The sequence below is a fragment of the Solea solea genome, chromosome 8, assembly GCF_958295425.1.
Source record: "Solea solea chromosome 8, fSolSol10.1, whole genome shotgun sequence".
Lineage (NCBI taxonomy): Eukaryota > Metazoa > Chordata > Actinopteri > Pleuronectiformes > Soleidae > Solea > Solea solea.
The window spans coordinates 22,002,383-22,026,665 of NC_081141.1; the positions used below are offsets into that span (position 1 = coordinate 22,002,383).

The window sequence follows — 24,283 nt, forward strand, 5'->3', positions numbered from 1 at the left end:
TGATGAAAGGTCACAGACAAAATGTCTGCCTGAAACAACCAAAGTTTAGCCTATGAAATGAACATATTGTGCCCCTGACACTGTTGACAGCAACTTATTAAATGGATGTTTGAAGTCTTGCCATGTGGATGACACTGAGAGTGTGAGGAGTGAGGAGAAGAGGAGGAGGAGGTGGGAGCCTCTTTCCATGAAGTGTCCTTGTTCTTGAAGGACAGAGACAGAGATGGAAAATAGCAGGATCGATGCAGAGGAAAATGTCAGGAAACCAGTCTCAGGAGAGGGAAGAGGGAAAATGGAGAGAATTGGAGTTGTGTTCTTGTTGCGTATTCATGCCTATATGCAGCTGTGAGTCAGGAGCTTCCTTTGTTATTGTTTCTTTCATGGTGGTATATTTAGATCCTTGAGTGACTCGAGTGAAATGAAAAAGAAAGATGGACCGGGGGGAGGATTAAGACAATTCCAGGGAGCGGAATGATGCACTGATGGAGGGAGGACAGAGAATGATAGAGAAGAACTGGGTGAGAAAAGAAGGAGTCACCTTGTGCAGGGACAACTAGAAAAATAGCTGTACCTGGCAGTCTCAAGGATGACTCAGCAGTTATAAAAATTAAGGTCTTGGCTTGTGTTTACTTGCATCACACCTGTGTGTGTGTGTGATTGTAGTCATATTCCACTGTGGCCAAGGATGTTTTTTTTTTTTTTTAAACTAAACACATTAAATTAAACACATTGTGTAGCTACTATAAAGTGAGTGTTCTTGTATTTTGTTTACAAGGTTGTAAACTTAGACACAGCAGCTGTGCTAATGCTCCTCTAAGTTTTCTGACATGTTTAAGCAGGGAAACACAGACGTTAGTGGCCACATTAACAGTAAAGGACAGTGAACCAACATTCACGCTGAAACCAGGAAGCTAAATAGAACTCAGCTATGAATAATTTGATTGTTTACACGTGTCAAAACGTCTCCTCCTGTGCAAAAACCTGTACACTGAACAAACACAAAGCGCCTCACACACACACACACACGTTTGCTTTTGTTTAGTTTGACTGGCTGAAGTTTCCAGAACATCACTGAAACTGTCACAGCAACACCTGGTGGTCGAACAGCAGCATAACAGGCGGTCGTTGTAATTCGCTGGGGTGTCCACAGGCGGCAGCACCGTCTCTGTGTGTGAGTCAGTGGACGCTTCCTCTTTCCTGTCAGCGCAGACTCCTGTGAGGGAAAGTTCGAAAACGTCAACATCGATTTGCTTCTTTTTTTTTGTCATTAACGTGATTAAAAATGTATCAGCCCACATGTTTATTAAACGAATGGATGAAGGAAAACAACGAGTTGGTAAACAAACTGAAGGTACGATTTTAAAAGTTCGATGTCTCGTTTGTTAGCTTCCGTAACATTTATGCACTGATTTTTGTAAGACGTTAATACTAAAGAGTAGACTGAGAAAATAAAACATAATATTTATGTTAAATGTGTGCCTGTGACCTCTAATAACAAACTGCAGAGCATCTCTTTCAGTCGTGCAAACTGTTTCGTCATTAAATTCATCGTCAACCATTTTGATAATCGGTTTATTGTTTTTAGCTATACAAGTTTCCAGCTTCTTAAATTTATTTGATCCTTTTAACAAAGAAATAACTAAAACTGAGTATCTTTTGGTTTGTTTACAAACCAAAAACAAAACTACACTAAGGATGGTACCTATTGTGACATCATATCGCTGTCACAGTAAGTTAATCATGTGGAATTTCCATTATCTGGATATTATTAGATAGATATTTCACACGTGTGAATTGAGAATACTGTCTACCTTGATAGCATACAGTCCTAGTTATTTATTTTAAATGCCACATCTCTCCAGTTATTTTTGGACTTATGATTTATAGTAAAATTCTTCCTACTTACACAAAACATTAATTGCGTGTTTTTGTATCATTGCAACCCCCTTTTTTATCCCAGCAGCAGTATGGAGGAAGAGACACCTTGAGTCGAGATCAGAACCAGAATCGTCTCCGGTGGTGTTCCTCTGAGTTTCACAAACTTTTAAGAAAAATCCAAGGTGCTGCATCTTCTTTCACCTTCTCACATATATTAAATATTCACTTATGCTTTTATGCATCTCCACCCTCCATAATCTTTGCCTGCAGGTGTCCCTCCTCTTGCGGATGGCACTCATTTGGAGCTGTCAGTGGCATTCAATGCCTGTGTGTGCACCATAGCCCAGTCCCAGTTCACCGACGCTGAGCTACATATCACACAAGCCATACAGCGAGGTAGTTTTGCTGTGAAATCATGATGAATGTCATCCACCCAGTTTCATGTCATGTCAAATGTTTCCTCAGCTCTGACTTGTTCTTTTGTCCTGCAGCTCTACAGGCGAGAGAGGGCGACCTTCACCCTGTTGCTTCTGACCTTCCTGCATTTTGGAAAAGTGTTCTGAAATCACCTGGAAACACAGCTTTAAATTCCTGTTTGCTGCACCTTCTCTGTCTGCAGTGGGCGGTATGGTTGGCCACCTGTCGGCTGAAAACTATACAGCAATTTGAGGTAAGAACCTAATTTTAAATTCTGGTGGTATCTGGTGGGTTTTTTTAAGCACTTTAAAACATCCACAGTGGACCAGCAGGCTGTACAGAATAATAAATAAAAGGCATAAAAGCTCACATGAGGTGATAAAAAACAGCATAAAGAACTGAAATTAATTAAAAGCCATAAATCATGGGTAAACGTAACAGCCATACAATAAAACACAACTAAAACAAAACAAATAACAAAAATAAAATAGTGACAAAAGCCAATAAAAAGAGATGAGTTTTAAGGAGAGATTTAAAAGCAGACAGGGAAGAGGCCTGTTGAATGTGCACAAGCAGATCATTCCACTGTTGAGGAGCCACAGCAGCAAACGCACGTCAGGAGCAGCTGATCAGCTGACCTGAGTGAGCGGGAAGGTGTGGGAGGGTGTAGCAGCTCAGAGAGGTAGAATGGGACAAGGCCATTTAGGGATTTAAAAACAAATAAAATAATTGTAATCCTAAATCCTAAAATGTAATGGTAGCCAGTGGAATGCTAAACAAGCTGAAATGGGTGAAATGTGCCAGTTAAAAGACGTACTGCGGCATTTTGCACCATCTGAAGACGGGCGTATGGTATGAATTTGTTCGTTCAGAATGTGTCTCTAAAATAAAATCAGATGTCTTTCTTTTTATTGAACATATTTTACATTCAGTATGGCAGAATAATAAAAATAAGAAAACTTCTATGCAAAGTTATACTGTGTTATTTCCCTGTGGTGCAGGAGGACCTGTCCTCTCTGGTAGAGACACTATGTGCAGGAGGTGAGGATGACAGGGGGAGTAAATTCAGAGGAAGGTGCTCTGACACTCCACTGCTGGTGACAGAACCAAGAAAGCTTGCTGAATTCTTACAGATCTCCACTTCAATTACCCAAGGTCAGCAACATTCTCTATACGTTTTTGTGACCACACTAAAAGAATAGTTTTGATTTCCTCTTTAGTTAGTGAGTGTGAGAGTTGAGTAAACTGTGGTTGCAGGCATCCCCTACCATTACCAGGCAGTATTTCTGTTTAAAGTGAGGAAATTGACAGTGATGCATACAAGGGGTCATTATGTGTGCGGCACTGCATTATTAATCGAGTGCTATGCTGTGTTTGTGTGTTTCATTAAGGTGCTGAAAGACTGGCAGAGGGCCAGAGTTCCGAGGCATTGTCTGGTCTGCAGAAAGCCACTTCCCTGTCGGCACCTAGAGCTCTAGCAGCATATGTTCATCACCTCTCCGGGTCCTGCTTTGCCCACATGGTACACATTTAGTAGCCATTCACATACAACTTCTAAGCATGCTTGACAAACACGTGGAAGACGTCACAGGTATTTTTATACAAGGTGCTTGCGGGGCTGCACTTCTGTCGCATCTGTCGTTACTAAGCAACCAAAACCTGAGAGCTTCAGAGATGACAATGTATGAAGTGACAGTGAAGTTATTGCAGCCTCGCTGAATTGAACACATTCAGCTGAAAACATCAGACCAAAGACTATAGAGTTTCCCTCTCCCTGGCTTCGCTGTTCAGTAACGTAAGCAAGAGAGAGCAAATGACGTGATGCCTGGCAAATGCGAAATTCATAATCTCTGTCTCACCAAAAGAAAATGACAAAGACTGACTTTGACCAAGATCTCAAGGACAATCACTGCTCTTACAAGTTGCCTTCCCATTTTAAGCTGTCAGCACATTCTGTCCTTGAATTTGAGGGAGTTGGTCCTTGAAAGGTCCTTGCATTTGATGTCAACCAAGGTTTGGCAACCCTGGTCATTGCATCCTGTCCTTCACTAACTGATTCAGGAGCTTCATCTGGATTTATTTCAGAGACAAAAACGTCTTTGGACGGAATATGAAAAGATGTTGAATCCACTTGCTGTATTCCAAAAAAGTTTAGATATTTGTAACTCAGTGTGAGGCAGACACATCCATAAAAACAATAATGTATAAGTATGTACAAAAGATGCTGCATGTGAACGGCCCCTTCTACTACTATTACTAACTGAAAATGGATGGTTCTCACACGTTTGTGTTTGTGTGTTTGCTCTTGTCTCCAGAGTTGCCCTCAGATGGCACTGCAATGTTACAGGAAGGCACTGGAAACTGACTCCTGTTGTGTGTGTGCTCTGTACCAGAGCATGCTCATCTACAGACAGCTGGGAAACACACAGGCTGAGATACAAGCTCTTCGCTTGCTGCACTCGGTGAGTGACATGCATATATTGTACTGTGCATAAGAGTGGGTTTAAAAATGGTACCAGTTGCTGGTAAAACAACATTTGTCTTGTCGGTATAGATTTTTTAAAATATAGTTACTTCATCACTGGACACTGACACATGGTCCCTTGTATATTAAAGCATAAAACCCTCTCTTGTCTGACAGACTTTGTTGTTGCCCTCTGCTTCAGTGCCTGCTCAGGCAGATGTTCATCCTCTCAACCCGTCGTTACTGCTCTGCAGCCAGTCACTAAACAGCCAGCTCTCAGTTCCCTCTGCCCTCTCTGTCCTTCACAATTTGGCCCTGAAATGTGTGCTTCATGAGAGGTGAGAAAACCAGCTCAGTCTGCCATTTCTTTTAGTGGCATCTGACCTTCACTGATGGAGACACACTGTGATCTCTGCAGTTGGTAAAAGGGTGTGGTTGCTGTTTCTGCAGAGTGTCGGAGGGTGTGGAATATTATCTGGACCTGCTGGCTGCTCTTCACTCAGAGGATCCACATGGAGCGAAAACACTGACAGACATGCAAGATCATTTAACAGTGAGTTCTGAATATACAGCACAAGCTAATTTGTAAAAAGGCCAAACATGTTTTGCTTTAGTTGAGAATATTTCTTGCCTTGTGCTTTCATACTTTCATTAGTTTCATAAATAAACTTAATCTGAAGTATGAATCTTGTTATTTTTTTTATTTAGGGAAGCCTTCAGAAGCCTTATTTGGCTTCTTGCTGAACCTGCGCCCCTTTTTCAAACTTGATGTCCATTAAGGCCATCTTTTTTTTCTATGTATAAAAATGTAAAATTAAAGTTTTTCCTGTCTCTTCTCAGCTCTGTGCTAAGGCCCCTCCTCTCCCCGGGTTGCCCCAGATTTACCTGGAGGCTGGAGCTGCCATTCTCATGGCCCGGCGGCCTTTTGATTGCATGGCACTTTGCAATGAAGTCATCAGCACGACTGCGGAACTGCTGCCAGAGAGGCTGGTGTTAGAAGACCCAGAGGAGAGGAGTGAGTCTGGGACCAGGGATGTGGGTGCAGAAGGGGTAGATAAGGAAGCTGTGTTGCTCTGGACTGGGGCTGCCTACCTACTGCTGGGTCACTGCCACACTCATCTGAAAGACTGGAAACAAGCTGTGACTCACTATACCAGGTCTCATGTCTTTTTATCTTGCCATAAAATGATCAAATAAAACAGCAAATACTGTAATATATTGTTGCATTACATGTGCGTATGCATTACAGGTGTATCAACCTGCTGGTGAAGGTCCACTTTAAAAAGAAAGGTAAGTAATTCACTGACTTTAAGGAGACTTTGGAGTTGATTTTTAACACATCCTCCAGCTGCTGTTTAAGACTGAGCAAAGCAAATACAGAGATTCTCCTCTTCAGTTTATACAGTATGTTAGAGAATAGTGACTGTGGGGTATGGAGTTATTAAATAAAGCATAAATAAAACAGGTTCTTTCCAGGCTGTTTAGGATTTCTTTAGGCGTAAAAATATGGTCTGATGATGAGGCCAGTCAAGTTCCACACCAAACTCATCAAACCATGTCTTTATGGCCCTTATGGCACAATCATGTTTGAATAAAAAGGGCCTTCATGAAACTATTGCCACACAGTCGGAAGCATAGCATTGTTCAAAATGTCTTGGTATGCTGAAGTGTTAAGATTGTATAGCAACGTTTTAATCATTGTAATTTGGCCATGTAGAAAGTAACACTTTTTCCTATGGGTGACAAAGTCAGAAGAGATATTTTTTCAATGTATGCATCATTTACAGGTTTCCAACCACAGATACCCAGCGCAGACATGGTTGTCAAGCAAGGAACAAATTTGTGCATCCTCCAAAGGCTAAAGGGGCTTTCACTCGCTGGTAGAGGTATCAGCTTCACCCAGATGGACAAACTGAAAGAGGCACTGAGAGACCTCCTGCTCAGTGTGCAGGCATTCCCTGGTACAGTATATACAGAAGACAACTTCCCACACCAGTACCGTGAAATGTTGCAAGTAGTGACAGAAGTAGAAACTGATTTTATCCACTGTATTTCCAGACTGAAATATTGGGTCTATCAAGTAGAATATTACAATCTTTAATCTTTTTTTTTTTTTTCAAATTGAAGTCACAGTAAAAGCTGTGGACTTGTTAACCTGAAGACCACACATTTCAAATCATGCAAATCATCAATATACAAAACATGATCTTCACGTCATATCTTTCCGGTTTTGAGACACACCACCCACATTTGCATTTCTGTACGAGCTAACAACTGTTGGTATTGACATAAACAGGTTGTGGGTCCTCATTATGTTGTATGTGCTGTCTCATAGAGTGTGTGGGTGCAGAGCTCTGGTGTGGTGAAGTGCTGTGGAGGCTTGGCAGGAAACAGGAGGCAGCAGCTTGTTGGGAGAAGAGCTGGATCCTCAACACAAAATCCCCAGTGGAGTAAGAGATTGTCCTTTTATTCTTATCCATTCAAGTTCCTTTTTTATTCGTCGTCCCCCCATTCTTTTCATTTAGAATAGGGACAGTGCACATTTATTATCATCAAAGTGTTAAAAAAAAAACAGTCTGTATTACAGGTAACAAAGACAGAAAAATAATTGGAAAAGCTTGTTGAGTTCAAGACAAATTTCCCCAGTAAAGTATATATATATCTATCTAAATGACAAATGAAGCAGAACATGTTGAGGTTTCACATCCTTAACCATCTGCTTGCCCTTTGCATTGCAGAGATCTTCCACTGTACCTACGTGAACTGCAGTCTGGACCTTCATTGGACTCCACAGAGCTGCGGCAAAGAATACAAGAACTTGGTCCTGTCTAGACGATGGAATGGCACAAATAAAGACCCACTGAACACTTTCAGCTTCTTCTGACCTCTGAATTGAAACGTATACCTGCAAGCATGTACTGAGATACACAGTAAAGTGCCTTGAAGAGCTAAACTAATTTATTTATAAGTGAAATGTATGCTGGGGTAGGACAAGGGTCACCACTAGCCACTTAATAAGGTTCACCTGTTCGTTAATACAAATATCTCATCATCCACATCACATGGTAGCCCACCTTTTGCCCTATGTCAGCTGGGATTGGCACCAGCAACCCCGTCATGTGGAGGATAAAGTGTTGGATAGATGGCAGAGGTCAGAGGAGAAAGATAAGACTTACTCAAGATTATAGAAGGGCAACAGTTACACAAATAATCACCCCCTATAACCAAGACATGCAGGTATGAATGTAACACAATACTATGACAATACACTGCTACTGTCTAAACCAGTGGGGTCAAACTGGAAAACAGGCCTGCGACCTCCACTTCTTTTTAAACAGCCTTCATTGATGTGATAGAATATAAGATAAACATGTTTGCATAGTAATGAGACATTTGGTTGCAATTATCGCACCATTCAATGCATTACATTCGACATTCAATTATATTTTAATTACATTTGTCCACATGTTAATATTTATTAATTTTAGATTTATACATACATTTACATAATTCCATATCAAAACAAACAATTTTACTTTGAAAGTCTGTGTAATATTGTGTTATAATTTGAAGCTCATGTTCCCCACCTGCTACTGAGCGTTTTGTTTTCTCTAGACCCCTTTTGACCAGACTGCACGCTCATTGGTCCCTAGTTAATTTGAGTTGGACACAGCTGGTCTACATTTACTGGTCAAGAGTTCTTGTAGTAATTCCAGACAGGCCGTGCACTGAAGTGTAAGGCTGCCCTCCACAGTTCTAAGATCTTAGTCACATTTCGAGGTTCTCAGATTGGCTAAAATACAAAGCACTGCCTGTGATGACTTACGCTGGAACCTTTCATCTTTGACCTGTTGGCCGTCCTGTTCATGGTGCTCCTGAACTGTGTGAAGTCACAGACACCTGCGGAGAAAGACGCTAACTTCGGTTAAAACGCAATTCATTTATTAGTTGCAAATCTAGGAGGAGGATCATGGCCTCGGAAACTGAGTAAGTAGATTCATATTTTAGTCTTTTTAAAAGACGTTTTATGGAAAAACGAACGCACCAAATGCGCTTTAAATGGCCATGCTCCATTTAAAGCCATGGTTTATTGAACGTTTTTCAATTGCTAATACGTCAGGTACATCAAGTGGCAGGAAAGTGTAACACAATACTCTGATACTACGTACTGTAATATTACACATAAACTGAGTTCCTAGTGTTTGTATCGACAACCCCTGCCAATAAAACATGATGGTTAATTTTCCCACGGTTTTACCCACATAGCCATATCAACCAACGCGGTACGCGGTAATTGGATGACTCGGTGTTAGCACAAGCCAATAAAAACAGAAATTGGTGAAAAAAGGAACAGTGCGTTGTTTTCTAATTGGCTGAGCCATACAGCACTCTCTGTGACAACACACCCGGAGCCTATCATCTTTAACATGTCGGACAGCTTGCAGCCAATCAGAGAGCGGCATGCATCCTGTTCGTGGTATAACTAAAGAACAGCACGGAAACTGCTCGACTTTCGTGTGGAATCACTTATAGCGCAGAGGAACCGGCTAAGCCCTGAAAACAGAATTTATTTATTCATAACAATCCAGGTGTAAAATCATGGCCTCGGGAGGGGAGTAAGTAGACACACAATTCCATCTGATTAAATGCGTTTTTCCGATCAACGACCATGAACAAATGCCCTCTAAATGGCTAGATTACGTTAGTTAATTGAATGTAGCTCGATTGCTAATACATTGTCGAGTTTCGGAGCTAGCAGCAGAGCTAATGGGGTCAGTTACTCCAGCCTCCGCACTATAGTGATTTTGTTGAATAACCTAAAACTGCACGTTCACTGACACGTCGGTGGCATCCCGATTGACCCTCGACTTCTGTCCAAATGTCGCTTGTCAGTTACCAGTGTCGCGTTAGACAGCGGTGTGGCAGCGGCTTGACAAAGCGCAGTCATTGCTGTCGTGTTTGGATGCTAATGTTAGCTTAGCAAGACTGTTAAGGCCAAAGCCATTTACCCTGACAACGGTAAATTTGACTGTCCGTTGGTTGATAGTTAGTCATTATACTGGACGATAAACGGGACGGGACGTGTTATAACGTATTCGTCGATATGTAGTGTAGAATTGGGGGGTCGCCTAATGCTCATTACGAATGAAAACGCTAGCCTTTCAGATCGCTAACTCAGTGGCTAGCTGCCTGTATCCAAACGGTGTACCAAAGCTAGCATGCCAACCGGACTGGCTATTCATTTAAATGATCTAGATTTTACATGTCCTTTATTTTGCCGATGATCAAACGTTCGCTAATAACCGCATGTGAATTATAAGCAGCCCATGGTGTCGCTGGTCACGGTAGAATTGTATCGCTTGTCTCGTTAAGGAACGACGTAGCAAGCTGACAAAGTTTTTTTTCTAATTCTTTTGCTGTGTCATCTGGCTTCGCTTGCTCGCCTGTCTGTTAGCTTAAGGCTACCATTAGCATGCTAAATACATGAAAGAGAAACTACCTAGCCGGCCCAAGAGCGTTATTGAAACTCGTATTAGTCATCAACTCTATATTGAATAAAGACAGTTTTGTTATTTAAGGCAACGTTCTGCCATTGGGTAGAACAAACTATGTCAACGTCCGGTTTACATTAAAAGATAGAGATGCAGTGACAGTAAGACACTTATCTAATTACTTTTAGTTTTAGCCAAATTCCTTGGTTGCCTTTTTTAAAATACATCAAATCAGAACGAACATTGTTATAGTAATGTTAATGGACAAATAAGTTTCACAAAAATTACAGATGCAATATATTATTTTTATATTTAACATTCCAAAATGGTTCAAAACTTGACTTAAATAAAGCTTGACACAAAACAACTTCAACAAGGTCACTACATTTCTCTCATCAGTGTCTACATCTATGAAAAATCTCACTATGTTACTTTTGTGTATTGAAAAAAGGCACAGTTGTGACTATTTTAAGGCAACGCTCAGTCATTCTACAGAGCAAAGTATGTTGATGGCCGGTTTACATTAAAAGATGTACAGATGCAGTGACTAAAAAATACTTGGCCTATTAGTTTTAGCAAAATTCCTTAGTTGCTTTGGAAATGCATGGAATCACAATAAACTATTTTCATGGCTAAGCAGGTGTTTATAAAAAATTACAAGTATTATATTCATTCCAAGATGCTTGTAGAAATTTGAAACTTGACTGAGATATAAACTAGAAACAAAAATTCCACCAAGGTCATGAAATTTCTCTCCTAATCAATGTCTATACATCTAACCTATCTCACGATGTTAACTTTCTTTCTTGGTAAAATAAAAATGTATCTAGCTCTGCATCATCAAAATATCTAAATTTCTTTCTTGCACTATAACCTCAATCCCCGGGTGGGGATATAGATGCAATCTGCTTTACATCGGCAAGAACAAACAATACATTTCAGAAAATTGAATTCCAATTAGTACATTTTGAGTGATTCTGCTTATCGTCAGACAAATGTGGTACATGTTGGTACCCTGGTGAGAGTACCAAAGTTAAGTTGATATTTTAACCGTTTTGGTCGAGGTTGATTTAAATTTTAATTAAGTAGGTAACCACATGGCTGCCTGAAGAACTCTCACCAAAGGGTGTTGACTTTCCTTGTGGAGGTTACCCCATACCTTGGCCATCATGGGCAGATTTGAGTTTAAGACTTGTAACATTTATTTGTTATGAAACATTGCATGGGTTGGATGTTTGGAAGTCTTTTCTATTGCACAGTGGCTTACTATTTTTTTTTTTTTTGTCTTGGTTATTGTTGGAGTTGAATGAATTCTCAGAAGGTGCAAAAATGTCTTTTTTTTAACCATCGACATGTTTTCTTTTTCTCATCATAGATCCAAAAATGATGACTTAGCTACTGCTATTCTAAAGCAGAAAACCAGACCCAACAGACTCATTGTTGATGAATCGATCAATGAAGATAACAGCGTGGTCTCTCTCTCCCAGGTAATTATTTAGAAAGTGTTATGTTGTGTCTGTGAAGTCACAACCCTGTTATGTCATGATATTTCAATAATGATTGGGCTGTGCAATATGACCTGGGGCGGCACCGAGAGAGGGAGAAGCTGGGGAAAAAAAATAGTGTCCCAATTTAATTCCAGGTAATGATGCTGTACATGTTGTTACTCATGTAAATTGAGGCGATAGCTTTGCAATAATGATTTGCAACAGCCATTGCCTCCTTCAATGTTAGTGATTTTAATCGTTTAATAAATAGGGCTGTCACTTTTTATTCAATATTATGATTTCCAGTTCAGGTTGCGTTTATTCCATCCTACTCTGCCTGGATGTTATGAAAACTCTAATGCTAGCAGCTTTTTGTGTAGAAGTTATTAAAATTGCTAAAATAATAAACTGTGACATTTGTGTATTAGCTGAGGGGTGACTGCGGTTCATGAGAGGATGTTCAAATTCATTATAATAAATAACGGGTCATTTTAAATTAGTTCAAACTTGATTTTTGGAAAAAAGTTATGGCTCTAATGGTAAGACGTTGAATATAATATCTAAATCGAGTTTGGGGTTTGTTTTTAACACTTAATTGTCCTGTTATGGATCTCTTATTAGGGCTAAGCAATTTGAGTACAGTATGTCATTGCAATTTTTATGGCATGCTTTCCAATTTGGATTTGATTTACAATATTAGTTGGGCTATGCAGTGCACCCATTTGAGCTGGTGCCCCTTGCACTGTGTTCTGCAGCCACCTGCTTTCCTTATGCTCTAGGATTCTACCTCATAGTATTTTCTTTATATTGCACAGCCCTTGTAGACACTTATTTTATTTATTTTATTTTAGGCAAATATAGATTACATAAATTTTTTTTTTTGTGCCTTTAGACCAAGATGGACGAGCTGCAGCTCTTCCGTGGAGACACAGTGCTCATGAAAGGGAAGAAAAGGCGTGAGAGTGTGTGCATCGTACTCTCTGATGACACCTGTTCAGATGAAAAGGTTCGGATGAACAGAGTTGTCCGCAACAACCTGAGGGTCCGTCTTGGTGACGTTATTAGGTAGGTAAAAGCACACACTTGTCTTAAGTTCTTTCCTTAACCATTGAAGGAGGTGTTAAGTCTAATATCTCCCTCAGCATTCAGCCCTGTCCTGATGTGAAGTACGGAAAGAGGATCCACGTCCTCCCCATAGATGACACAGTAGAAGGAATTACTGGGAACCTGTTTGAGGTTTACCTGAAGCCATACTTCTTGGAGGCTTACAGGCCAATCCGCAAAGGTGAGTACCAAGTTCAGTTGTCTGGTCGGAGGTCTTAATTTTGGTTGATCAAATCTGTTTCAGTGTATCTCACCATGAGGCTCTGCTATTGTTTTGTGAAGGTGATATTTTCCTGGTCAGAGGTGGCATGCGTGCTGTCGAGTTCAAGGTGGTGGAGACTGATCCCTCCCCATACTGCATTGTTGCTCCTGATACAGTCATCCATTGTGAGGGAGAACCAATCAGGAGAGAGGTGTGTAGTGGCTTTGCAAGTGTATTGACGTGCATTAACCCAAAATAAACCACAGAAATTGAATCATTTGTTTTATGTTGCATAGGATGAAGAAGAGTCCCTGAATGAGGTGGGCTATGATGACATTGGAGGTGTTAGGAAGCAGTTGGCTCAGATTAAAGAGATGGTGGAGCTGCCTCTTAGACACCCTGCACTGTTCAAGGCCATTGGCGTAAAGGTGAGGAACACGAGACATTTTTTGACTTCACTGTGGTTATTCTCCTGTAAATTAAATAATGAAAAAAAACTTGAGATATAGACATTTTTTAAAATCTTTCAAATGATTTTAAATTAATTATGTTCTGATGTCAAATCCCCCCCCCCATTAGCCCCCTCGTGGAATCCTGCTGTATGGACCCCCTGGAACAGGAAAGACTTTGATTGCCAGAGCTGTGGCCAATGAAACTGGAGCCTTCTTCTTCCTGATCAATGGTGTGAAGAATAATTTTCTTCCAATAATTTAAAATGGTACAGTGGTATGACCTCTAAATCAAAAATCAAAATGTTTTGTCCTCTATTTCAGGTCCTGAGATCATGAGCAAGCTGGCAGGAGAGAGTGAGAGTAACCTGAGAAAGGCTTTTGAGGAAGCAGAGAAGAATGCTCCTGCCATCATCTTTATCGATGAGCTTGACGCAATCGCTCCCAAGAGAGAGAAGGTGAGCGGGAAGGGAGGCTTTAAATTGAGTATATTATATAAAATGGCTTTCAGTGCCTATTTTTTTTTTAATTATATTTTCCATTGGATTTATATTTTGTTGCCCTTAGTTCAGAAACATTCACGCTCAAAATGAGTCAAACTGTTGTGTGCATACAGTTTTAAATGTAGAAGCATGTTTTATTTATAGACTCACGGAGAGGTGGAGAGGCGTATTGTGTCTCAGCTGCTGACTCTTATGGATGGCCTGAAACAGAGAGCTCATGTCATTGTCATGGCTGCCACCAACAGACCCAACAGCATTGACCCAGCTCTCAGGAGATTTGGTAAGTTGTGTTTTGAGCTTGAGTTTCATCAGAACCCTACAGTTTCTTCTTGAGGCAACACCCAATATAGAACCTGATGACTGTGTTTACCCAGGCTGTAGATCAGTGGTGTGACAGTTTCTTACAGCACTGCAGCTCCACAGTTTTAAATACTTTTGAATCATCGGTTGGAAATGTGTTTTGCTTGTTCATCAAATATATAAATGTATGAACTGTATGTTTACTTTTGTAACTTCTAATACAGGTTTAGATGTTGCTTATTTTGTGAGCTATAGTCAAGAGCCAGGTGCTTTACAGATGTGTGATGTGATCAATTCCTGAGAAAGTGTTTGAACTTTTGTACAGGACGTTTTGATAGAGAAGTGGACATTGGCATCCCTGACGCAACTGGAAGATTGGAAATTCTGCAGATTCACACTAAGAACATGAAGCTGGCAGATGATGTTGACTTGGAGCAGGTTTGTACACTTGTGATTATTTAATTGCCTGTTGACATGTAATTACATTTTATGGCAATGGGCAACACTGAAGAAATTTTATACTGTCTATTTTTATGTAGGTAGCCAATGAGACCCACGGGCATGTGGGTGCAGATCTGGCTGCCCTCTGCTCCGAGGCTGCCCTGCAGGCCATCAGGAAGAAGATGGACCTCATCGATCTTGAGGATGAGACCATTGATGCTGAAGTCATGAATTCACTTGCTGTCACCATGGATGACTTTAAGGTAAGACTTGTAGTTTTTTTTTAGAAGAGGGCAAGATCTACAAAGATCTTCTGCATTAATTCTCACTTACCTTATCGCTCTTCTGCAGTGGGCACTGAGCCAGAGCAACCCGTCAGCACTTAGGGAGACAGTTGTTGAGGTACCTAATATCACCTGGGATGACATTGGAGGGCTGGAAGATGTCAAGAGGGAGCTGCAGGAGCTGGTGCAGGTATGTGATCTTACATTTTGAAGACATACCTAATATGGTGAAATTAGGATTGTACCACTAATCATGTTTTTTTTTTGTTTGTCAAATTCAGTACCCAGTGGAGCACCCAGACAAGTTCCTCAAGTTTGGCATGACACCATCCAAGGGTGTGCTGTTCTATGGTCCTCCTGGTTGTGGTAAGACTCTTCTGGCCAAAGCTATCGCCAATGAGTGCCAGGCAAACTTCATCTCCATTAAGGGACCTGAGCTGCTCACCATGTGGTTTGGAGAGTCTGAGGCCAACGTCAGAGAGATCTTCGACAAGGTAAGAACTGTTACACATTGAAAATGCTGCACATGAATCTCTCCTACCTTGTTTTGTAAGACCATCTTGTGTGCTGGTATGATTCCAGGCTCGTCAAGCAGCCCCCTGCGTCCTCTTCTTTGATGAGCTGGACTCCATAGCCAAGGCCCGTGGTGGCAACGTGGGAGATGGTGGCGGAGCAGCTGACCGTGTCATCAACCAGATCCTCACTGAGATGGATGGAATGTCCAGCAAGAAGAACGTCTTCATCATCGGAGCCACAAACAGACCAGACATCATTGACCCAGCCATCCTGAGACCTGGCCGTCTGGATCAGCTTATCTACATCCCCCTGCCCGATGAGAAGAGCAGGATCAGCATCCTGAAGGCTAACCTCCGCAAGAGTCCCATCAGCAAGGTGACAGTGCTGCTGCTCATGATGAAGCTATCACAAAATGATTATATTCTCAGTCAAAATCTGAAACCTTGAATTTCTGATTGACAGGATGTTGACTTGGACTTCCTGGCCAAGATTACCAACGGCTTCTCCGGAGCTGATCTGACAGAGATTTGCCAGCGGGCGTGTAAGCTGGCCATCAGGGAGAGCATCGAGAATGAGATCCGCAGGGAGCGAGAGAGGCAGACCAACCCATCCGCTATGGTTTGTACCTTTTCACTTGTACACGAGCATCTGCTGCAGGTATCGGTCATTTGAGTGATTGTGGCACTTTTCATTGACAGGAGGTGGAGGAGGAGGATCCCGTGCCTGAGATCAGGAAGGACCACTTTGAAGAGGCAATGCGATTTGCCCGCCGCTCCGTCAGTGACAATGACATTCGCAAATATGAGATGTTTGCTCAGACACTGCAGCAGAGCCGTGGTTTCGGCAGCTTCAGGTATGTTTTCCAGTGTTTCTTTACCTGGACTATAAGATTCAATTTTTTTTTTTTTTTATTATGGAATGGTGTGATTTAGTAAAATGCAAATCAATTATTTGTTTTAATTTAAATATTCATTTTAAATTAGAATCCAGCCCTTAATTACTGCTGACTTTCAAATGGACATTTGATAAAGGTATTCTATGAATATATTAGTTTGCCGTTGTATGCTTCACAAATCATTCATTGTGTTTACTTGGGCTTTAGCAAGACAAACACCCATACACACTGTAAAAGTGAACAGACATGCAGGGATCTAAATGGCTTAATTGCTGAAAATCAAAAGGACAGTTTAGGGTTTGCTAACCAAAAATAGTACAAATATCAGGAACTGCCTCATCATAGGATGCTTTTTGTTGTTTGAGTACAGAAGTGTGACTTTGTCCTGTGTCTTTCAGGTTTCCCTCCAGTACCGCAGCGGGCAGTGGACCAAGCCACGGCACAGGAGGAACTGGAAGCGGTCCAGTGTTCAATGAAGACAACGACGATGACCTGTATGGATAAATGTACACTGCCCGACTGTGGTCAGTACTGGGATCACACCTGTAATAATTCTCACCAGATTCCACCTTTTTAGGACTCTTGCTTCCATAATGTGTTCCCCCTTTTTTTTTTCTTTTTTGTACGAGTTCCCTTGGAGAAAGCATGTAGCCGCACTTGGTTTGCCCTGGCTTTGATGTAGGTGGGGGGTAAGGGGATGTTAAAATATTTAACCTTTCTCCAGTGTTTGGTCTAAATGGACCCATTTTACAACTTTAATAAATATTGTTTTTCATCTTATTGCATCCAAGCATCTAAATAAATAAAATTGCTGTTCACCACTTTCATTGAATTTTGAGTGGTTTATTCAGATTAGTTTGTGAAAGATGACGCCACAGAAAATTAATGGAAAAAGATTATATATTTTCATCCCACAGATGGAAAATGGTCTCATACCCCCTGGTCTTTCTTGTGCTTTTGCCCCCCCACCCACACTGTCCCAGGTGAACTTCCACTATGAAATAGTTTGGTGGTAATGGGAACCCTCTGTCATGCTTATGTATCCACATTGTTTCTCCCCTCGTTGATGCAACTTGGATCAATTCTTTTCAGGGCTGTGCGAACACCAAAATCCCATCAGTTCCAATATTAAAATCAGATTTGGTCACTACAGTATGAGATCAGACAAGATATATATATCCCATATGTGGCATGAGTGCGATTGGTCATAACGGAATCCATATGGCTTCTGTTTCTGACCCATTTCCCCCTTCAAAAATTGGTTGTACTGATGTTTTTTTGTTGTCGCTGACACAAAAACAAAAGTATCGGTGTTCACATGTGTCGTTAAAGAGGGCAGCCGACTGTCATTGAACTTCTCAAATCTGATCTGTAATAAATTGGAATGGAGTTGGATTTTAACAGTGAGGCTGGTAATCTGAGCCTCAGTATACCACAACCAACATGAATGGCTTTATTGATGGGATTCTCTATGCTAGACTATAAGGAAGAAAAAGAAAACACTTCTTTTTCTTTTTTTTAAGTAACTTGTAGCATTTAATGTATTGCCGATTTGTCAAGGTTATGTTGTTAAAAATAAAATCTCACGAAATGAAGGCTGTCATCAGTGTCTCTTTGAATTTGTTTAGTGACACAGAGCGACTCTAAGTAACTCTACTTTTATTTAACATTTTGACATTAAGGCCTGACGGGAAGTTATGCAGAAGTGGAATTTAAGGATGTGCTTTCACTGGATTCACCTCAATATTGGGATTCTATGAAAAGAGCACCATGTCATCCAAACTGTTAGTCACCCCCACAATATCAGTTAACTACCTTATCTTAACAGTTGTATTGTATTGGATGTGTATCCGTATCACTACCAGAATCTTAATATTTTTCTTGGGCCATAACCTACATCCCCAGATAAAGGGATAAGCAGACGGCAGTAATGCAATAGTAGAATAAAACGCCAACAACAAAGAAACCTACCTTGTATTAGCAACACAATCATTTAACAGAGTCATCATTTATTCCTTATTTTACCTGGGATTATGTGATATCATTTTATGCTCCTATCACCCACGCCTTCATAAAAACATGCCTCTTATTGCCACTGTGATTTTAACACCGAAGAATAAACTTTTAAAATTTAGATCGTTGCTTTAGCGCCACCATCAGGACTTTTTGGCTTTTGTTTGCAGCCGAGGAATTTGGCTCCTTTTCTTATTTAAATAATCAGTAGCATTTAATATATGATGGATTTGTTCAGGTTATGTTCACAGTGTATTGCAATGTATTTATTGACACAAAGCTATTATACGTGGCTTTTGTTTGATGGTTTTAGACTGAAGAATGACAGGAAATATGCAGACACAGGAGTGACTTTTAACTGGAATCAGCAGAGATTAGTTATCTTGGTGAAACATGCAGGTGCCATGTGACCATGGGCAGATATGCAGTTCTGCTGCTGACCACACGGTGTCTCTCAGGACAAGAAAGAAGGGACACAAATAATGAATACCACTGGAAAATGGTTTATTCCATTTCAATTTAGTTTTTTAAACCACAATTTTAGTGAATAATTCACTGAGAAAATGTGTATATTTAAATTGTAAGACTTGGTTTCTGCCTCAGTAAGGATCATGGAAGGGGAAATGAGGATGCTCTGCATCTCTCCACACTCTCTTACCGTCCCGCTGTAGAAGAAGAACAACAAAAAGAGTTGTTAGTTTTGTATTTGCAGCTGACAATAACTGCAGGAGTCAACGTATCAGATCGTCGTCTCACCTCGACTGACGGGACGATGAAGCGCTCGTGTCGGTTGAAGGACTCGATCAGCTTCATGTCCTGATCTGTCAGGGAAAAGTCAAACACCTGCAGGTTCTGCTGGATCCTGGAGGGCGTCACACTCTTGGGTATACACACGACGCCCCTCTGAACGTGCCACCTACGTGATATGGATGAAACAAATGCATGAGAAGTTGCAACAGAATTCAAGAAGCCGCAGGAAACTGTCCTGCTGTACCTGAGTATGACCTGAGCCGGCGTTTTGTGGTATCTGTGGGCGATGGCTCCCAGTCGAGGATCGTCCAGCAGGCTTGGCTCATCGGGAGACGCCCAGGGTCTGTCCCCGCTGCCCAGAGGACTGTAGGCAGTCACACACACTCCCACTGACCTGAGGCGGAGGTTATGATCTCTGTTACTGACACAGCAGGAGGCTCAGAGAGAAAACACTGTGATTTCTACTGACCGGCAGTGAGTGACGAGATCCACTTGAGACAAATAAGGATGACATTCCACCTGTGGTGCAACAATTCACACTTTTTACAGTTTACTGGTTCATTAAGTGTCACTAAAATGTGCTCATTCTGTCTTATGAGAAGGCGACGTGGTACCTGGTTGACCACAGGTTTGTGTCTGGCCACGCCGATGATGTCGTCCATTTGCCTGGCATTGAAGTTGGACAGTCCTACAGCCTTGACCAGACCTTTGTCCACTAAAGTCTCCATGGCCGTCCAAGTGTCTCTGTAGTGTGTGTCCGAGTAGCAAATGCTTCCATCTTCCCTGCGAGGCATCAGCTCTTTCCCTGGCCTGAATCAAGAAACATACAAAAGACCTTTTTTTTTTACCTTTGCATACAAGGAGGAGCCAGATTGAGTTTATTGCGTTTGAGGGCTGCTCACTGAAAAGCCATGGGCCAGTGCATGAGGTAAAGGTCCAGGTAGGAGAGACCCAGGTGGGCTAGACTGGTCCTGCAGGCTCCTTCAATGTCCCGTGGATCGTGCTTGGTGTTCCACAGTTTGGACGTCACAAACACGTCGTCACGACGCAGAGCCTGAGAGTGGAAAGTGTCATAGATGAATGTTTAATACTACAGTGCTTAACAAATGTATTAGACTGACTTAATTAACAGAATTAGTAATTATCAAAATCAGTTTTTTATGTTTCTGTAAAGGTTAATACGCTAGTATGTAGAAGCTCTTTTTATTTATTATATTTATTATATTTTTTAATGCTAAAAAATGGTTTTAGTGGTTGAATGTTATGTTTTCTGATTAATTTCTGACTTCTCAGAGAAGAAGCCCACAGTGAGCCGTCTTAAATTTTGGGTATAAAATTCAGTTTGTCATTTTTTGTAGTTTTAAGATTTCTAAAAATATTTATGTTTTCTGGTTTTTATGACAGGTGGTCTAATGCATTTGTTAAGCTCTGTATATATACAGTTAGATCCATGACACATGTACACAACAGTCAAGAAACGTGAAGTGTCGCCCTATCAGTTTTGGAGCATTTACCAGTGCATCTTTACTGATGAAGTGACACCTTTAGAAAATAGACCTTGAGTTGAGACCAAGACCAGGAGAGAAGAAGAAGAAGTCTTACCTTCCCAGGCCCGAGCCTCAGAGCCAGAGCTTCTCCGACCTCCTGTTCGTTACTGTAAGCAGCAGCACAGTCGATGTGTCTGTACCCACAGTCTAACGCTGCCAGCACTGACTGCTTCACCTGAGGAACACATGCATTCAGACTTACTTACTTTATCATGTTCTAATGTTACAGGTGTCAGTAGTTCAGTACCTGTCCTGGAGAACTCTTCCATGTGCCAAGTCCGACCATGGGCATCTGCTGCCCGCTTGAAAGGGTCACAAAGGTGCTCATGTTCCAGCTCTGAGGACCTGACAGAGGACAGACAGAGGACAGTGTGAGGAGACCTTTCCCTATGAAAATGTAGCCAGTGTTGTCCAGTCATCATGACTAAGTCTTAATATTCTGTTACTGATCAACACGCTCATCTGAATTCATTAACTCCTACACCAGAGCAGGAGGTAACTATTACACTCTGGACATCACGTCCATCTTACATGCAGCATACATACTCGTCTTGTTAGGTTTTTCTTTGGAACGTGACATAATAAGTCATGGATAAGATACTGATACATGATAAATACTGTGACACAGGTACATGTGTTCACTAATAGGGATGGGACAGTCCAAAACAGGGGTCAGCAAAAAAAATATTTCTGAGAAATTGAATGTCTTCTTCAGACAAAACCTGACTTAACTTATTGTTACTTGTTACAAAGACTCTTAAATGTGTGTGAGAAAATAAAATGGCCCCCCCCTCCAAAAAATGCTCTCAAAGAATATTTCCCTTTCTGTTGTATTGCTAATAATTATTGTGCATCATTTAATTTTTTTCTTTGAGCTTAATGTATGTTAATTTGGCTATTCATTACAACAGCAGTGTTTTATATTTATTTATCAAAACCAAACATATCATTTAATCAATCAATTGTAGCAACAGAATTTTTTTTTTTTATTAATAAAGGCTCTGAATTCTATTCATATTATGAGATGTTATGTCATAATAATTAATTAATTAATTCAAAAATGTCTTAATCTTTTTTTTAATTCATACCTGAATCTAGAATCTTGGATTTATTTTAAGAGCCACAAGGGGGAGCCTGCATCTTTCCAATCACTCCAGGACTTCACATATTTTTTTTAATGATTCTGTTTCATTAACATTCTTTTTCACCAAATTTTTTGTCACACAATTAGGAAATGTCAGAACTGTTTTTAGTAACATTAGTAACATTGGTTTATCTGTTGAGAGAAGGTCAAGTTTTCATACCTCAAGTTTCATACTGCAGATTCCCTCTTTATATATTTTTATTATAATGTTTTCTTGTCATATGTTAATGTATTTTTATTATTTTGGTTAGTTCTGGTCATCCCCATGTGTCTAACATGGGGATTGGTCTTTGTTTTATACACTTTTTGACAGAACGTTTATAAAAACCAGCTCTGGTTTCTTTTACTCAACACAGTGTGTGACCTCACGGATACACTAAAATCTTTGTATTTGTTTTTCTTGAAGCAGGACATACGTTGTTGATAAGATAATAAGGTATATTTACACTGCCACATTATTAGATTTCATACAGAAGCAGGCACATGTTTTTTTAACCAGCTTACACACACACACACACACATCACATGTACCTTGGATTCACATATTTAACACAACATTTGCTTTGGGATCGAAACTCAATTCAGACTGGAGGTTCAGTGGCTCGACTACATGCAGAGAACATAAAGTAACACTCAGTGACTCAGGAAATATAAACTCTCTGCGAACTCTGATGTATAGCCAGAAATAGCTGATGCAGCTATAAGGCATTAGTCACAGTGTGGTGTTAGTGCCGTGCATCTCAGAAAACAGTCCTACACTCAACAAGTAATCTGCTATGTAGCCGTACCACACACACACACACACACACACACACACACACACACACACACACACAGAGTCGTCTCACATGATTACCTGTCTGAATCGACGAATGCACTAATGGTTAGTGAATGACACAAAGTTTAAACCCGAGCAGAGACTAAAAGGCTTCTCAAGTGTTGTTCCTACCAGTGATCGTTCAGATGCAGCGTGTCTGTCTGTCACTTTCGGCCCTCATGGATTTTAACAGACTAAGGTCAAAGTCTGCCACCACTTGGTTTATCTGTAACAAAACAAAAACTGATGGAGAAAGTCCAAATTCCACTTTACTTACCCAAATAACAAACAATAAAGTACCATTACTAGGACCACAGTACATACACTATATGGACAAGAATATTTGGCCACACTGAATTCAAGTGTTTCCATCAGGCTTTGGGCTCTAGGCCCCTGATTTCCAATGAAGAGCAATCTTAATGCTTCAACGAACCAAGACATTTTGGACAATGCTATGCTTCAAACTTCTCTAAGTCTAACAACTCACACATCCCTAGATCCTGACATGATCAGCTAAAACTTATAAACTCCCACTTAAAGACCTCTGTAACAATAAATTCATTAGTCCTTTATCAGTCCCACAGAGGAAATTCCTTCTCTGCATTTAACTCCATCCTCTACTAGAAGCCTTCCTAGAATTCTAGGCTCTGCCTCAACTTAGTATGTTGATGAAAAAGGCATAGGTTAGTATGTCGTCCAAAATGTGAAAAAAAAGTCATGTTTTAGTATGTCGTCCAAAATGTGTCAAAAAAGTCATAGGTTAGTATGTCGTCCAAAATGTGACAAAAAAGTCATACTATAGTATGTCGTCCGAAATGTGACAAAAAAGTCATACTTTAGTATGTCGTCCGAAATGTGACAAAAAAGTCATAGGTTAGTATGTCGTCCAAAATGTGACAAAAAGTCATAGGCTAGTATGTCGTCCAAAATGTGACAAAAAAGTCATCGGTTAGTATGTCGTCCAAAATGTGACAAAAAAGTCATCGGTTAGTATGTCGTCCAAAATGTGACAAAAAGTCATACTTTAGTATGTCGTCCAAAATGTGACAAAAAAGTCATACTTTAGTATGTCGTCCAAAATGTGACAAAAAAGTCATGTTTTAGTATGTCATCCAAAATGTGTCAAAAAAGTCATACTTTAGTATGTCATCCAAAATGTGTCAAAAAAGTCATACTTTAGTATGTCGTCCGAAATGGGACAAAAAAGTCATAGGTTAGTATGTCGTCCAAAATGTGACAAAAAATTCATACTTTAGTATGTCGTCCAAAATGTGACAAAAAAGTCATACTTTAGTATGTCGTCCAAAATGTGACAAAAAAGTCATACGTTAGTATGTCGTCCGAAATGTGACAAAAAAGTCATACTATAGTATGTCGTCCAAAATGTGAAAAAAAGTCATACTTTATTATGTCGTCCAAAATGTGAAAAAAAGTCATAGGCTAGTATGTCGTCCAAAATGTGACAAAAAAGTCATGTTTTAGTATGTCATCCAAAATGTGACAAAAAAGTCATACTTTAGTATGTCGTCCGAAATGTGACAAAAAAGTCATAGGTTAGTATGTCGTCCAAAATGGGACAA

At 40.5% G+C, this 24,283-nt stretch overlaps 3 protein-coding genes across 6 annotated transcripts; 2 read left to right on the plus strand and 1 right to left on the minus strand.

The window, feature by feature from the left end:
- The first annotated feature begins 1,191 nt into the window (after positions 1–1,191).
- fancg (FA complementation group G) lies at positions 1,192–7,632 on the plus strand. 2 transcript variants are annotated; one of them, XM_058636018.1, is made up of 14 exons: positions 1,192–1,351; positions 1,961–2,060; positions 2,149–2,274; positions 2,370–2,548; positions 3,297–3,450; positions 3,687–3,817; positions 4,611–4,757; positions 4,937–5,097; positions 5,210–5,312; positions 5,600–5,916; positions 6,009–6,049; positions 6,547–6,720; positions 7,095–7,209; positions 7,498–7,632. In XM_058636018.1, exons 1-14 carry the CDS (start codon positions 1,283–1,285, stop codon positions 7,589–7,591), a joined length of 1,911 nt encoding a protein of 636 aa, XP_058492001.1. In that variant the 5' UTR covers positions 1,192–1,282; the 3' UTR covers positions 7,592–7,632. The 2 variants fall into 2 exon arrangements, with proteins under 2 accessions (XP_058492001.1, XP_058492003.1); XM_058636020.1 differs by having other exon boundaries at positions 1,964–2,060.
- Positions 7,633–8,508: 876 nt separating this feature from the next.
- On the plus strand, positions 8,509–17,259 carry vcp (valosin containing protein). 2 transcript variants are annotated; one of them, XM_058636017.1, is made up of 17 exons: positions 8,509–8,746; positions 11,627–11,738; positions 12,631–12,803; positions 12,881–13,023; positions 13,125–13,255; positions 13,341–13,472; positions 13,624–13,726; positions 13,818–13,951; positions 14,141–14,276; positions 14,622–14,734; positions 14,836–15,000; positions 15,089–15,211; positions 15,303–15,515; positions 15,604–15,912; positions 16,000–16,155; positions 16,236–16,390; positions 16,831–17,259. In XM_058636017.1, the coding sequence occupies exons 1-17, from the start codon at positions 8,730–8,732 to the stop codon at positions 16,934–16,936; spliced, it is 2,421 nt and encodes an 806-aa protein (XP_058492000.1). In that variant the 5' UTR covers positions 8,509–8,729; the 3' UTR covers positions 16,937–17,259. The 2 variants fall into 2 exon arrangements, with proteins under 2 accessions (XP_058492000.1, XP_058491999.1); XM_058636016.1 differs by lacking the exon at positions 8,509–8,746 and adding an exon at positions 9,220–9,375.
- Positions 17,260–18,932: 1,673 nt separating this feature from the next.
- akr1a1a (aldo-keto reductase family 1, member A1a (aldehyde reductase)) lies at positions 18,933–23,390 on the minus strand. 2 transcript variants are annotated; one of them, XM_058636263.1, is made up of 9 exons: positions 22,836–23,390; positions 20,990–21,087; positions 20,798–20,917; positions 20,098–20,249; positions 19,810–20,005; positions 19,665–19,714; positions 19,440–19,589; positions 19,202–19,361; positions 18,933–19,110 (listed from the first exon to the last, which is right to left on the minus strand). In XM_058636263.1, exons 2-9 carry the CDS (start codon positions 21,068–21,070, stop codon positions 19,045–19,047), a joined length of 975 nt encoding a protein of 324 aa, XP_058492246.1. In that variant the 5' UTR covers positions 21,071–21,087; positions 22,836–23,390; the 3' UTR covers positions 18,933–19,044. The 2 variants fall into 2 exon arrangements, with proteins under 2 accessions (XP_058492246.1, XP_058492247.1); XM_058636264.1 differs by lacking the exon at positions 22,836–23,390 and adding an exon at positions 22,743–22,828.
- Positions 23,391–24,283: the final 893 nt, after the last annotated feature.

Excerpts from the sequence above, each read along its gene's own strand:
- fancg (XM_058636018.1), top strand. The coding sequence starts at position 1,283 with ATGTATCAGCCCACATGTTTATTAAACGAATGGATGAAGGAAAACAAC. Across the intron at positions 3,818-4,610 it reads GGTCCTGCTTTGCCCACATG|AGTTGCCCTCAGATGGCACT; the intron begins GTACACATTTAG and ends TCTTGTCTCCAG. Across the intron at positions 5,313-5,599 it reads ACATGCAAGATCATTTAACA|CTCTGTGCTAAGGCCCCTCC; the intron begins GTGAGTTCTGAA and ends GTCTCTTCTCAG.
- akr1a1a (XM_058636263.1), bottom strand. The coding sequence starts at position 21,070 with ATGAGCACCTTTGTGACCCTTTCAAGCGGGCAGCAGATGCCCATGGTC. Across the intron at positions 19,590-19,664 it reads GATCTCGTCACTCACTGCCG|GTCAGTGGGAGTGTGTGTGA; the intron begins GTCAGTAGAAAT and ends CCTCCGCCTCAG. Across the intron at positions 19,111-19,201 it reads TCATCGTCCCGTCAGTCGAG|CGGGACGGTAAGAGAGTGTG; the intron begins GTGAGACGACGA and ends CTTCTTCTACAG.
- vcp (XM_058636017.1), top strand. Across the intron at positions 13,024-13,124 it reads TTACAGGCCAATCCGCAAAG|GTGATATTTTCCTGGTCAGA; the intron begins GTGAGTACCAAG and ends TGTTTTGTGAAG. Across the intron at positions 16,156-16,235 it reads AGACCAACCCATCCGCTATG|GAGGTGGAGGAGGAGGATCC; the intron begins GTTTGTACCTTT and ends TTTCATTGACAG.